Raw genomic sequence first — 14274 nt, forward strand, 5'->3', positions numbered from 1 at the left:
TAGCTTTCACTCTTCATATAACTTGTTAAAGCTGTTCTATTCAGTACAGTAGCCATTAAAAAATACACTGCCACCTGTCTTTATTTTTTTAATGTGGATTATAAAAAAATTAATGTGTAGCTTGTGTTTTATTCTGTTTGTTAGCATCATGCATAGAGCATGTTACTTTTTATGGGTTTGACAGAATTGCCCCAGTGCATTTCAGTGTACTGAGAAAATAAATAGCATCATTATTTGTTGCATGTATTCTTTACTAATTTTTTGTTTTTTGCAGTCTCTTGCCGCAGATCAGTTGCTGAAGCTTATGAGCACTGTTGATCCCAAGTAAGGGTTTTGTTTGTTTCCATTGATGATAGTGTGTGTGAATGTCTAGTGTATCATTATTTTTGATAGTACATGTTCTTAAGGCATATGTTACATATTGTTTTCTAGAAATGAAGGAAATCTAGAAGTAAACCCACATATTAAGGGTCTTATTTTAGTGTAATGTCTGTCTTTCATAATAAATGTAAATGGCTTATACTAGGATAATAACATAAAAAAGTATCCTAGAGTCAAACACCGTGGTGCACATCTGTAATCCCAGCCACTCAGGAAGATAAGGCAGAAGGAACGTTTGAGGCCAGCCTCAGCAACTTAACCAGACCCTGCATCAAAAAGGATCAGGGCCATAGCTCAGTGGTAAAGTGCTGCTAAGTTTAATCCCCAGTAATCCTTCCACCTCCCCCTACTTAAAGTACGTGAGTCCCTTCATGGCACTTATGCTGTGGTCGGGAGGAAGGGCATTGATATTTTATTATAATAAAGCATGTGCATTCAACTAGGGAAAGGACAGAGATGTTTAGTTTAGGGAACTTACTATAAAGGGAAAACTTAGTTTGAAGATCAAAGGCTATCCCTGCGGATAGTAGGACTTAAAGAAGCAAAGCTGAAGGGAAAACTATCCCAAAGCAAAGTCATGCAAGTTGCATAATCAATAGCTCACACATTCTTTGGGGATTTTGATAAATGCTGTTCAAGCTATATAAATGAAATTGTTTCTTCCTAATTTGGTAAAACTCATTACCAGTAAGTGGAAGAATATGGTGGAAGGGAAGACAGAATCTTAGTGAGTGACCTTTTTTCAGATAGTTAAAATTCAAACGGGGCCAGATGCAGTGGCAAACTCATGTATCTCAGCGGCTTAGGAGGCTGAGGCAGGAGGAACATGAGTTCAAAGCCAACCTCAGCAACACAGCAAGGCCCTAAGTAACTCAGTGAGACCCTTACTGTAAATAAACTATGGAAAAGGGCTGAGGATGTGGTTAAGTGCCCCTGGGCTCAATCCCCCGAACCACTGCCCCCCTCCCAATTCAAACATGTACCCACCATCCAACTTAAAATGTCACCAATACATTGAAGTTCTTTCTGTATCTATTTTATATGACATTTCCCACCATTTCCTCAAATCTACTGTATTAATTTGGTGTCTGTAATTTTTTTTAACATATATGAACCACTAAGGACCATCTTTAGATCTTTAGCCTTCCCTTGATTTTTTTTTTTTGGTGTGTGTGTGTAACTGGAAATTGACAGGGGCTCTCAATAACTGAGTTACATAACCAGCCCTTGTTAAATTTTATTTTGAGACAGGCTCTCACTGAGTTAACAGAGGCTGGTTTTGAATTTGTGATGTGTCTTACCCTCCTAAGCCACTGGGATTATAGGCATGCACCGCTGCACTTGGCTCCATTCAGAATGTCATGTGTAACTTTGATGGGCCATTGTCCATTGCCTCAGTTTCTCCCCATTTGTAAACTTAAAAAAGTTAAAGCCCAACAAAGAGATTGTAGAATTCTTTTAAAAAGTTTTTGATGTTCAGCAAGAATAAAAAGGTATTTTACTATTCCAGAATTCCAGATCTGTATGAATCATTAAAATAGAGATGTCTATTATAAATATTCAAAACCGTGCTGCTATATATCATTTATTAAGGTTATGGAATCCCCCCACCCTTTATTTCAAGGAATAGTTTACTGAAATTATGTTACATGAAACTAAAGTATACTACTTATAAGTGTAGGGTTGAATTTTAAAATATTTCTATCCTTGGTTCTTCTTTGTGTTTTAGGTTGAATCATGTAGCTGCTGGTCTGGTTTCACCAAATCTGAAATCAGATACCTCTAGTAAAGAAATAGAGGAAGCTATGAAAAGAGTACGTGAAGCACAGTCCTTGATTTCTGCTGCTATAGAACCAGGTAAAATATTTTTATGCAATTTTTTTGGAAATTAAACTAATATTCTTGACAAATGATGATGGCCTGCATGTAAAAATGTGTTGAATAATACTCTAGTTTGTTTTTGTTTTTGTGTTTTTTTGATGTTTGCAAATTCTGATAAATAAAAGATCATGTAATGGAGTGCCACCCAGGCATATTTGGAAATATCTGGAGAAATTTCTGGTTGTCACACTGGTACCCAGCTGCATTTAGTAAGTAGAGATTGAAATGTCGCTAGACCTACTACAGTAAACAGGAGTCCCACATACTACAACAATGAACCATTCCAAAATGTCAGCAGTGCCTAGGATTAAGTAATACCTGGTATGATATTTTGGTTGTTATTAATCATTTTTATTTGTCTAGGTTGGTATAGCCTAATCAGAAGAGCCCATGAAATGCTTCTATCTTTGTTTGAAGAAAAATCATTTGTCTTATTCTTTATAGATTCTTTTTTTTTAGTTCTGAATGGACCTCTATTTTATTTATTTATATGTAGTACTGAGAATCGAACACAGTGCCTCACACATGCTAGGCAAATGATCTGCCATTGAGCCACAGCCCAGGCTTCTAGATTATCTTTTAATCAATTAAATTTTCAGTAAGTAGCCAAGGCCACAAGGAAAGCAGTAGAAGCTTTGGATACACAGATGGTTTTGTGTAACTCAGAACATTTGGCACTTGTCCTCTAAACTGCTTTTAGTTGAAAACTCATGAGTAAAAAATAAAAAAAAAAAATATTTTTTTCTAAGATTTTTGGGAATTTATTGATTGGATCCTGTTAATTGAGGGTCCTAAATGTGAAAGAGGAACTTATTGTCACTTTAATGATAATCCACATATGAAAACTTCAATGCTTTTATTTTGCTCTTTAAAGTAAGCTAGGCAAAATGGCACACACCTTTAATCTGGTGACTCAGAAGGATCACAATTTCAAGGCCAGCTTAGCAAGACCCTGTTTCAGAGTTTAAAGAATAAAAGGAGTGGGGATGTGGCTCACTGGTAGAGTGCTCCTGGGTTCCGTACTCAGTTTTGCCCCCCAGAAAAGAAAAACACATGAAAATTAAAGCAAACATTAATCTGACTGATTATAGCTGTATTTATGAAGAAATCTCAAAAAGGAAAAAAGGACTCAAACCTTCTAAAGAACAAATCAGAAATCGCCTATGAATGTGAAAGATAACCCTTTTTATTGATTTGTAGAAAATACCTTCACAGCCTTTTAATTGTGGCAAGTAAGATAGTAAAGGGAACTGTTAGCTGAGAATCAGAAATCTAATAATAAAGATCCATCGAAAGCCTAAATTATTTGTGTCACTTCCGCAAGCTTCAGCAGTGGATTATGAAATGATCACTTGTGACATAAGTATATACGTAAAATTAAAGTAATAAGAAAATTCTTTGAATAACTCTTGAATGGGAGTAATTTTTCTGTTAGATTATTTCTAAATATTGGTTCCTTTTTTTTTTTTTTAATTTAAAAAAAATCCAGATAAGAAAGAAGAAAAAAGAAGGCATTCAAGATCAAGATCACGTTCTAGGAGGAGGAGGACTCCCTCATCTTCTAGACACAGGTTAGATTGCTTTTTGAAGTCAGTTATATCTTTTACAGAGATAGTTTCTGTATTTCTGAATTTGATGTTTGCGGACTAGTTCCTGGTTAAAGTATATTTTGGTAACCATTGCTGTTAACAGTATATGAATGAGTTCTCACACATAAAGTGAGGAAAGATATGAATTAAATCTATGGCTCATACTATTAAACTCAAAAATCTGTGGGTGGTCTTATGAATTACTGGATAAACCAGTTGATAGTATCATTCTCTCACTTATCTAGAGTAATACTAAATTTGTTCTTTTTTCCATATGACTTCCCTCTATAAGTATATTAGGTCTCTACAGTCCAGTTTTCAGAATCCTTTACACTTATAAACAACTGGAGACAGTGGTTTTGTTTTTACTGCTTTGCAAATCTGTAATGTTTACCTTAAAAGAAGACAATTAATAAGTGCCAAAATTTGACAGGTGATAGTTTCTATAAAGGTAATTGCCATATGGAACTGAAACCCATAATAATGAACTTTTTATAAAATTCTTTTAACTTAATAGTTATCTCTCAGACTTTGAATAGAACTTTTTCGCAAGCTTAATCTTTACAAGAAGGCAAAGGCAGCTAATTCAACTCAGTCATACAAGTCCTTCTTGATACACCATTGTACTTTAATCAGCATCAGTAGTGATTATGCATACTTTAAATATTACTCAAGAATTAATACTACTACTGCTTTAGCAGTAAAGAACTAGATGTAATAAAATTAATAATTTTTACTGTTTCATCAAATCATTCTTATTAGAAGCAGCATTATCTTTCTTTTACGTTTATACAGAAGTGCCAATGATTGGTACAGTACATTTGCCATTACTTTGATTTGTGACAAGAAAATGCCAGTACCTTTCCTTATGCTGTTGCATCATTAGTGCAAATATCAAGACAATGAAAAAATTTACTACTATTTTGAAAATAATTTTGACTATGTGGACCCCAAAAAAAGGGTTTCATAAATTATGCTTTCTGAAACATTGCATTTGATGACTTACCACCAACCATTTCAGCCATTCTTTATTTTACCTAAACTCCCTGTTCAAGTTACCTTAATTATATTCTAGTCTAAGCCCTGGCAGGGTAGTACTTAAAATTGTGATATTCAAAATAAATAAAAAATAATAAAATTGTGATATTCCAATTGTTGATTATTTCAGCTAATTTTCAGATTTAGTACCACTTGGTTCTTCTTCTGAAACCCAGTTCATACCATGTCTATATTTAGTATCTTCATGGATTATTTTAGAAGTGTTCTGTGTGATGTCTTCTATTCCCTGTCACCCAACTTCTCCCTGACCATCTCATTCTTAGAGATGGTAATGAGAAACTTCCACTGCATTAATGATAAAGAAGACCACAGAATAGCTTTCAGTTTATTTCCGAGTCAGTGTGACATATCTTTCCACACATTGTCATTTTCTACTTCAGAACAGTTATGAAACTACTTGCCTTACCAATGTTTTCTTTATGCCTTCATGTGTTGGCTCATCATGTTCCTTCTTCTCTAATAATACTGTTTCTTATATCTTCACTTCCCTTTGAGGAACTACTTCTTTCTGAAAGATATGGCTTAAATTCTACTGTTTATGTGAAGTGTTAGTACTACTCAACTATCTTAAATCTTCCAAGACAATGCTCTCTCATAGTCTGATCTCTAATACAATATATCTTTTACTGGGATTGCCATAATTTTTTTTCTAAATCATATTCTTAAAATTGAGAGTCTATATCTTTTCCTTCTCCTTTCTCATTCTTTCTCAGTTAAGAACTCTAGCAGCTTTATTCCTATGTACTAAATACTATGACTCTCAAATTTTAATAATGATGTACTTTTGCTACTGAAAAACAGTATTGAAACATTTCTCTGAATTCAGCTGCTTATAATATAACATAATTATTGTGAGTACAGTATCTTAGTCTTTTTTGTTTTTGTTTTGTTTCATTTTGTTTCTTGAGACAGAGTGTTACTTGTGCCCAGGCTGGCTTCAGACTCCGGGGATCAAGTGATCCTCCTGATGCCTGGACTCTAGGTGTGTGCCACCATGCCTAATATATCTTAAGAATTTTAATTATTGTGACTTTCAGTAAGCCTCTTTGTTTACACATTTGGTATACTTATCTCTAAATTTCCTGATAACTTAAATAAGTACAGTAAAAGTGTCTCTTGCAATATGTTGGCCTTGAAAAGTAATTGTTTTAGGCTCTAGTGATTTGATAGATTGTTGCAGTACCTCTGTTTCTTAGATTTTTCAAAATTTATTAAATCTATGTTTAGAAAGTTGAAAAAATGCTCTTGTAGTATTCAGTATTGCTTTCTGTGTACATTATAGGTAGGAAAAAAGGCATAACTTGGTTATTAAAAATGTTTTACACATTTTCTTAAAGCTAGAATGTTAAGATGAGATGTACTTAATTCTAACAACATTGATTTTTTGTTTTCCAGAATTTTTAAATCTTTTTAGAATAAAATGGTAATTCTGATGTTTCATAAGCTAACTATTTCCCTCACAGTTGTTCTTAATACCTTAAGTCAGTTACTGTAGTAGTTGACTAGGGGTACGCTAGTGAATAAATGTGACATATTTCCCCTGTTCTTCTGGAGGTTACAGAAAAGTAGATAAACATTTAAAAATTTCTTGGGATATGGAGGTATTATTATAAGAGATTCAAGGATGGCTGCAAATAAGTGTTACAAATAGAAGTTAATTGTGAGTTTAATAAGGTGGTACTAATGTTTTTTTCTTAATATTTTGTTTTACTTGTAGTTGGACAAAATACCTTTATTTTACTTTTATGTGGTGCTGAAGATCGAACCTAGTGCCCTGCATGTGCTAGGCAAGCACTCTACCACTGAATCACAACCCCAGCTCCACCTAATGGGTTTTAAGGCAGTTTGTTCAGGGAATTAATTAAAATCAAAGCTATATTAATACATCAGTAAAGGAAAATCAACTATTCTCTGAAGTAGCTGCTATTTTATTTCTTTGACTCTTGAAGAACCAGTTATCAAGGAGGTTAGATAGTACTCTTAAGAGGTGTGGCAAAGACTTTGAATACTGACCCTTTGTATTTCTAAAATATGTTTCACAGAAAGCTTGGTTGCTAAATGTTAAATGATCAAGACTAAACAAAGGACTACAACTTCTTTTTAATTATTCTTAACATAGAGGTATTAACATAGTAGTAAAGAATTGGTGACAACATCTGAAGATTAAATAAGCTTAAAGAGAATATGCTGGAAGAAAAGCCAAGGGGCATACAGAAACATTGGTCAAATGATAGCAAAGAGAAGATCATGTGGAGACCGTGATATGTTGAGGGGGGAAAAAAGAGCAAAAGATACAGTTAGTGAGTTGAATATGTAAGGCCTAGATTGCGTAAGAGTTTTTTTAAATTGTGAATTAAAGAATTGAAATATATTTCAGAAATGACTGCAACCCACTAAGTAGTCTTCATTTATAAAAAGGGATTATAATGGTACATACTTTATACAGTTACTATGAAGCCTATTTCTAAATCATATAGAAAGCCTAATATAAGTATTTGATAATAGATAAATATTGTTTTATCTGGAATTTTGGAGGAAAAATTAAAATGCCATGTACTTGTTTAAAATAATGTCAGAGAATTTGTTTTTCCTTCATTCTCTAGTAGTGCTTCTAACCTTTGAGTTGTAGGTACAGTGGGAATAGGAAGACTGGTCTGAAATGTTGAGCAGAACATTGAAAGATGGGGAATTGAAGTGTTAAAAGGTATCCAAGATGTTTATAGGTTGAATAATGACAGCAACTGGTAAGGGAAGATTATCCCCACTTAATTCACAGTCCATATGTCTGAGGCTGATTGAAGTATTAAGTATTAAGTATTCACTATTAATTCACAATTAAGTATTCACTAGTCTTTTTACAATATACATGTATTGCTTCTATTACATTATTAGGCGATCAAGAAGCAGGTCAAGGAGGCGATCACATTCTAAGTCAAGGAGTAGACGACGATCCAAAAGTCCAAGACGGAGAAGATCTCATTCCAGAGAAAGAGGTAGAAGGTCAAGAAGCACATCAAAAACCAGGTATTACTGATTATTAACATTGGGTAAAAATGCATGTTTTTGCGTTCCTAGGACTCCAAGTACTGTGCTACTTGGAACAAAAAGAGGCAAGGGTACAGGTAGATAGAGCTACACAGGGGAAGAATATACTGGAGACTTGAGGAGGCTAACATTTATTTTCTTGTCTCCCATAAACTAGAACTTCAGCCCATAGGTGTGAATGCCTCTAAAATTTCTTTTTTCTTTTCTCTTTTTTTTCCCTAGGTAAAATTTCTTAGCAGTAAAAATTCTTAGCTGTCCCTTTTACTTCATTTTCTTCTTTCCACTACTGCAAAAGATTTAGTGTTGCCTGCCATTCCTTGTGGTATGCCAAAGATTAAGATAGACAGTTATGCTTCATTTCTCTTTATATGTCTCATTATTCAGTGACTTAGAAACATGTATTATGGATCAATATGTGCCAGACATTGAACTGTACTACAAAAAGTCTCTTATCCCATGATTTGAGACCAGTACAGAGTTAAACTAAAGATTCATAAGGAAAAGAAAGAACATCTTAGTGTTCATTTCCATTTACATATACTTTCAAGAACTAAGCTTTCATAAAGATCTGAACCTTTTTAAAAAATTAGCCTGTCTAGTTTTGAGTTACACATAACCATATTGATTTTCATTCTATAGTGGCATGAGAGCTTTATCATTTGAAAAGTATATCGATTTTCATTGTTTTTTCCCTTGGTTATTTATCTTTGGTAAGCATATAACTTGACAGTGGGAATAGAGGAGATAGGAATACTGGGTATTCAACTCATAATGGGATTATGTCGCTAAATGGATTATATGTTAATCTAGTCAAATAAGACTGCATATTGGAACAATTATCTTACGCAGAATTGGGCATTTTTTCCTCAAGAGTTTTCTGTGTATTAGAGTAATAATTGGAGAAAGACTGTGATGGTTGCCATGTACATTGGAAGAAGATTGAGAAGTGACTAGAATATTACATTCTGAAACATTTAACTTGACTTTGTTAGGACCGCGGCATCAGATTGAAGCCAGCTTTAGCAATTTATTGACCAACTTAATGAGAGCCTGTCTTAAGAAGGGATAGGGCTGGGGTTATAGCTCTGTGGTAAAGCCCCCCCTTGGGTTCAATACCTAGTTGACCACCTCACCCATACACAAAAGGTACTAACCATGCAAAACATGACTGTAATTTGAAATATGTAATTTGAAATAGAGGTACATGATCAATTTGTGGAAAGCATACCCTGAAACATTTTAGGAAATTAATAATTGTCACTTAAGAATTAGGTGATAGCCAGTTGGATGAAAAGAAGATCAATGCTAGAGCAAGATAACCAGAGAAGGAATGGGATGAAATAGAGAATATATAGTGAAAAGATTATCATACAACAGCAAACGGGGGATACTTTGATCCCTAATAGTTGAGGATAGGATGTTTTTAAGAATGTAGTTAGATTTGATTGTACTTTTGTTTTCATTTGTAATACTGTATATATTGGAGTCTTAATTATACATTCTTATTATGTTTATTTATTAGAGATAAAAAAAAGGAAGACAAAGAAAAGAAACGTTCCAAAACACCACCAAAAAGTTACAGCACAGCCAGACGTTCGAGAAGTGCAAGCAGGTAAGGTGGCATCCTGAATTCTTTGCATATTTTTACTTTAAGGTTATCAGAAGGCTGTGAATGTAAAATATGCTTCAGAACATTAATACTCCAGTGTTACAAAAGGAACACTTTACCAAAATTCAATGTTTTTAAAGGCAATTTGTGAAGAACAATCTGAAGTTTATCATCTTGTAGCATAAAGTGTATTTAAAAATAATGTGGAATTTAGCCATGTCAGTGCCTGTCTTTTTTTTTTTTTTTAAGGTCTAGATGAACACAATACTTTTGTTTAATTCATTTTTATATAGCACTGAGGATCGAACCCAGTGCCTCACACATACCAAGCAAGCGCTTCACCTCTGAGCTACAACCCCAGCCCCAGTGTTTCTATTTTAATGTGAAATTTTAATCCCTAAAGCGTATCAAATTGTTACATTAAATTAGTTTTATTAAGAGTTACATTTGCTGTATCCACATATTAGTACTCAAGAATATTTCCTTTTTATATTGTGGCATTGATAAATTAAGGGAAGACAGTGGAAGTTCTGATTTGTATCATTTTTAGATTTTAAAAGTCTATTTTTTAAATTGTCATAATGAAAATTAAAAGTGTCACAAACTTTTCCCCACATAAAATGTATTTCATGCTTAACTTGGATTTTTGTGATCTTAATAAGGACTGGCCATACTTAATATTGTTTCTTTCAGATATTATTTATGCTTTACTTCAGTGTTTGATACCTTATGTCATATTCTTAAAAACTCAAAAGTGGATGAAAGACTTAAAGAGCCAGAGCCAAAACTGTAAAACTTAAAACAGAAGTAAATTTCAATGACCTTGATTGACAGTGGTTTTCTACATGAAGACACCAAGGGAACAAGCACAATAGAAGAAAAATTACAAAAGAAAAACACCAGAATCGCAAATTTTAAACTCTCAAGGAAGTTAAAGTCTGCTCATGGAGTGCAAGAAAATATTTTTAATGTATAGACCTGATAAGGAATTTATATCTAGAACATATAAAAAATTCTTAGAGCTTAGCAATAGAAAGGCAGATAACCCAAGTAAAAACTAGTCAAAGGATCTATGTAGGTGCTTCTCCAAAGAAGTATGCAAATATAGTTCATAAGTACATGAATAATCTTAAACATTTTAGCCACCAAGGAAAGGAAGTCAGTCACAATGAAATACTATTTCACACCCACAAGGATTGTTGTGATCAAAAAGATAAATCAATGTTAGTGAGGAATTAGAAAAAATTGGCAATAGCTCTGGGGAAAACAGGCTGGCACTTTCTTAAAAAGTTAGAACAGAGGTTTTTAACCCTGCAGTTTTACTACTACAGATTTTTTTTTAAAAATGCACTCATGTAAATGCTTGTAAAAAAAAAAATTTATAGCATTATTCATGATAGCCAAAAAGTCAGTGCAGATGTCCACTAACAAACAAGTAGATAAACAGATGTTCTAATACAGTAGATTATTTGGCATTAAATAAAAATAATATGGATGAACATTGAAAACAGGCCAGAAGCCAGTCATAGAAGTCATGTGAATGGTTCTATTTATATGAAAAGTCTAAACTAGGCAGATATTAGAGATCAAAACTTGGTAAAGGGAATGGGATTTCTGTGGATCTGAATGAGAATGTTCTTGCAAAGTACGCTTACAGAAGAAAGAAAAGGAAACAAGGTTTAAGTACCAAAAGGAATACAATATCATCAAGTCTGAGGGACAGGTGGCAAAAAGCCATAGGAGATGGGAAGTATAGCATATGTTTTCTTGCCTTAAAAACCAAAGAGGGACTGGAGCTGTAGCTCAGAAGCAGAACTTGTACTTAGCATACACAAGGCCCTGGGTTCAGTCCTCAGCACCAAAAATAATAGAAAATTAATTAAAAAAAAAAAAAGACTTTTACCTATTGGTTATATACCTTATCTCTTGAGTAGACCATTCTAAGTTAAAATTGTTTTGTTTTTATTAAATACTTACTTTGCAGCAATACCTCAATATATTGAGGGGCACAAAAATACAAAACATTTCTTCCACATAAAGAATTTGTAGTATCAATTACACAGAAGAGTAGCAAGAAGTGTAACATTCATATTCTTGACAAACTTAGTAAATATTCGATGAATAAATGTTGATTGCTTTGCACATGGTCATCTTTCACCCAATAACTTAAGAATTCAGGAGCTTTTTTTTAAAGCCACAATAAAAAGTAGGTGAAAACCGTCCTAAAAATAATTGTTTAAAGCAGAGTTGGTGGGGCAGATTTTGCTGGGATGTAGGGAGTCTATATAACTAATACTTGGCAACTCTACTTTTCTGGATTTCATCTAATGATTTAGAAGCTTAATTTTTGTGTATTAATGACTGCCTTCCCAAAACATTATTGAATTATCCTAAATCTGTTCTAGCCACCAAAGATTTGAATCTAAAACTGAATTTCCTCCATAATAGGTTGAATTTTTCTTGCTTGCATTAGAACTTTTGTTAATTAGTTCTTTCTCAAACCTAAGAGTGTTTCTGCTCAAAACAGTTTTGTGAAACAGGTCTTACATTATTAGAATCATGTTATAGAAGTTCCCAGTGGAGCTAATTAGATCGCACTGTATTTTAAAGTCTAGTTTGCACGTTTGTGTTTCTAGAGAGAGACGACGAAGAAGAAGCAGGAGTGGAACAAGATCTCCTAAAAAGCCTAGGTCTCCTAAAAGAAAATTATCTCGCTCACCATCCCCTAGGAGGTAAAAATGTTAATTGTTTTGATCTGGCCTTTATGATTTTCAGAAGTTCTAAAGATTTTTAAATTGTCTTTGTTTTTTATAACCTATGTATTTTTTTCCTTTTGGGGTATTGAAAGTGTTTGAGAAGGTATCTTATATTCTCTTTATATTCTTGAGTCTTAATCAGATCTTCCCATCTTCTTGCCTGTGGTATCTGTGTACAAATTGATGACTTTATTGTCCAGTTTTGAAATTGGATCTTCGCTGTCCTCTTTTTATCTTGTGGAATTAAAACTTATTGCTCATATTCAAGGGTGAAACTTCTTGTGAGGTTCCTTTAAAGGATCTTTTTTGAGCACATTTTAACTGTCATTTTAGACATAAAAAGGAGAAGAAGAAAGATAAAGACAAAGAAAGAAGCAGAGATGAACGGGAGCGATCAACAAGCAAAAAGAAAAAGAGTAAAGATAAGGAGAAGGACCGGGAAAGAAAATCAGAGAGTGATAAAGATGTAAAAGTATGTATACAAACTGATTTAGTTTGGAATTTGGAGTGGTGTTTATGCTTTCAAGAAATTCTTTTTCTTTGAAGAAACTTACTTTTATTATTCTCCTTGGCAAAGCAGGTTACACGGGATTACGATGAAGAGGAACAGGGGTATGACAGCGAGAAAGAGAAAAAAGAGGAGAAGAAACCAACAGAAACAGGTTCCCCTAAAACAAAAGAATGTTCTGTAGAAAAAGGAACCGGTGATTCACTAAGAGAATCCAAAGTGAATGGGGACGATCATCATGAAGAAGACATGGATATGAGTGACTGAGTACTGCCTCTGTGGGAGTCCAACTGTATACATGCATCAGTGTCATTCCTTTGTGTGATTTATTAATGCTGTATTTGTTCATCTCAATCCTAGATGTATACAGCTGAGTTATAAATGGTTATAAAGCTCCTGATATTGATATTAGTTATTTACATCAAAAAGCTTTTAGAAAATGGTACTTGGGTAACCAGCTCTTGTCGTGGTGAAATCTGATTGAGTAACCAAGCAGTTTTACTATTCTGGTGCTGCTTCATAACAAAAGTGAAAAGCTGCATGCATCTACAGCAGGCATGGATTGTTTATGTTGTATGATCTCCTTTATTACGTAAGTTCACTTATAGTATTTCTAGAATTTGATTCATTGCCGTAATAGAGCCATGTAGGGAATGCACTGATTGCATGTTATTGTGGCAAGAATATCCTAAATGTCATTAAAATCCTCCAACATGATGGATCTACTTATGGTCTTGTTTGTTGACATGACAAATTAACATTCTTAGAGTTACATCTGGAAATGAGCATTTGAAATAGATAATCCTATAAGCCTTGTGGCTCAATTTTTGTGGCTTTTGTTTAACTTTTGAAAGGTTATATATGCACTAACCTTTTTTGATGGCTAATTAGGCTTTAATTACAGAAACAACATTTCAAATAAAACTGTCTTTGGCGGTGAGTAAATAGCAACATTTTGAAGTAGAGTTGTGTACTTTTTCATGGGTATTTGGGAATTTTTTTCCTAACGTAATTTATTCCATATCTACATCAGTGAAAGTTATCCGCCTATCCTGAGTCCATCTGTAAAAGAAAGTTGTATCTTGTCCTGATTTTCAATTTTTCTTTTTGTTTTAAGCTCACTTATGGAAAAAGGGGTAGTGCATTTTAAATTGACCTTCGATGCTTTTAAAATAAGATAGATCTACTTGATAATGTACTTTTATTTGATCTCAAGTTGTACAAAACCAAGAAATTTTGTGTTACTATTACTATAGTAGTAATCTTAATGCACACAGTGATTCCATGTTATATGCAAAGTAGTTAGGCAACTGTTTTCTTAGTTACAGGAGTTTCAGGCTTCACTTTTGTGCAGTAAAAACAAAAGTAGGCTACAGTCTGTGCCATGTTGATGTACAGTTTCTGAAATTGTTTTACAAGACTTTGATAATAAAACCCTTAAACTTA

General features: G+C 33.6%; 1 protein-coding gene across 8 annotated transcripts in view; it reads left to right on the top strand.

Annotated features, from left to right (window-relative positions):
- Srsf11 (serine and arginine rich splicing factor 11) overlaps window positions 1-14274 on the top strand; it is a 35462-nt gene extending 21188 nt beyond the window's left edge. For 5 of the 8 annotated variants that reach the window (XM_013361546.4, XM_013361547.4, XM_078026493.1 and 2 more), the window contains 8 exons: window positions 275-324; window positions 2111-2238; window positions 3752-3833; window positions 7803-7934; window positions 9478-9567; window positions 12180-12296; window positions 12654-12792; window positions 12898-14274. In XM_013361546.4, coding sequence (XP_013217000.1) covers window positions 275-324; window positions 2111-2238; window positions 3752-3833; window positions 7803-7934; window positions 9478-9567; window positions 12180-12296; window positions 12654-12792; window positions 12898-13095 — 936 coding nt within the window. In that variant the 3' untranslated portion in view covers window positions 13096-14274. The remainder of the gene's footprint in view (window positions 1-274; window positions 325-2110; window positions 2239-3751; window positions 3834-7802; window positions 7935-9477; window positions 9568-12179; window positions 12297-12653; window positions 12793-12897) is intronic. The other 3 variants (XM_040288852.2, XM_013361549.4, XM_040288853.2) reach the window with 3 other exon arrangements.

Source organism: Ictidomys tridecemlineatus, chromosome 11 (assembly GCF_052094955.1).
Source record: "Ictidomys tridecemlineatus isolate mIctTri1 chromosome 11, mIctTri1.hap1, whole genome shotgun sequence".
Taxonomy (NCBI): domain Eukaryota; kingdom Metazoa; phylum Chordata; class Mammalia; order Rodentia; family Sciuridae; genus Ictidomys; species Ictidomys tridecemlineatus.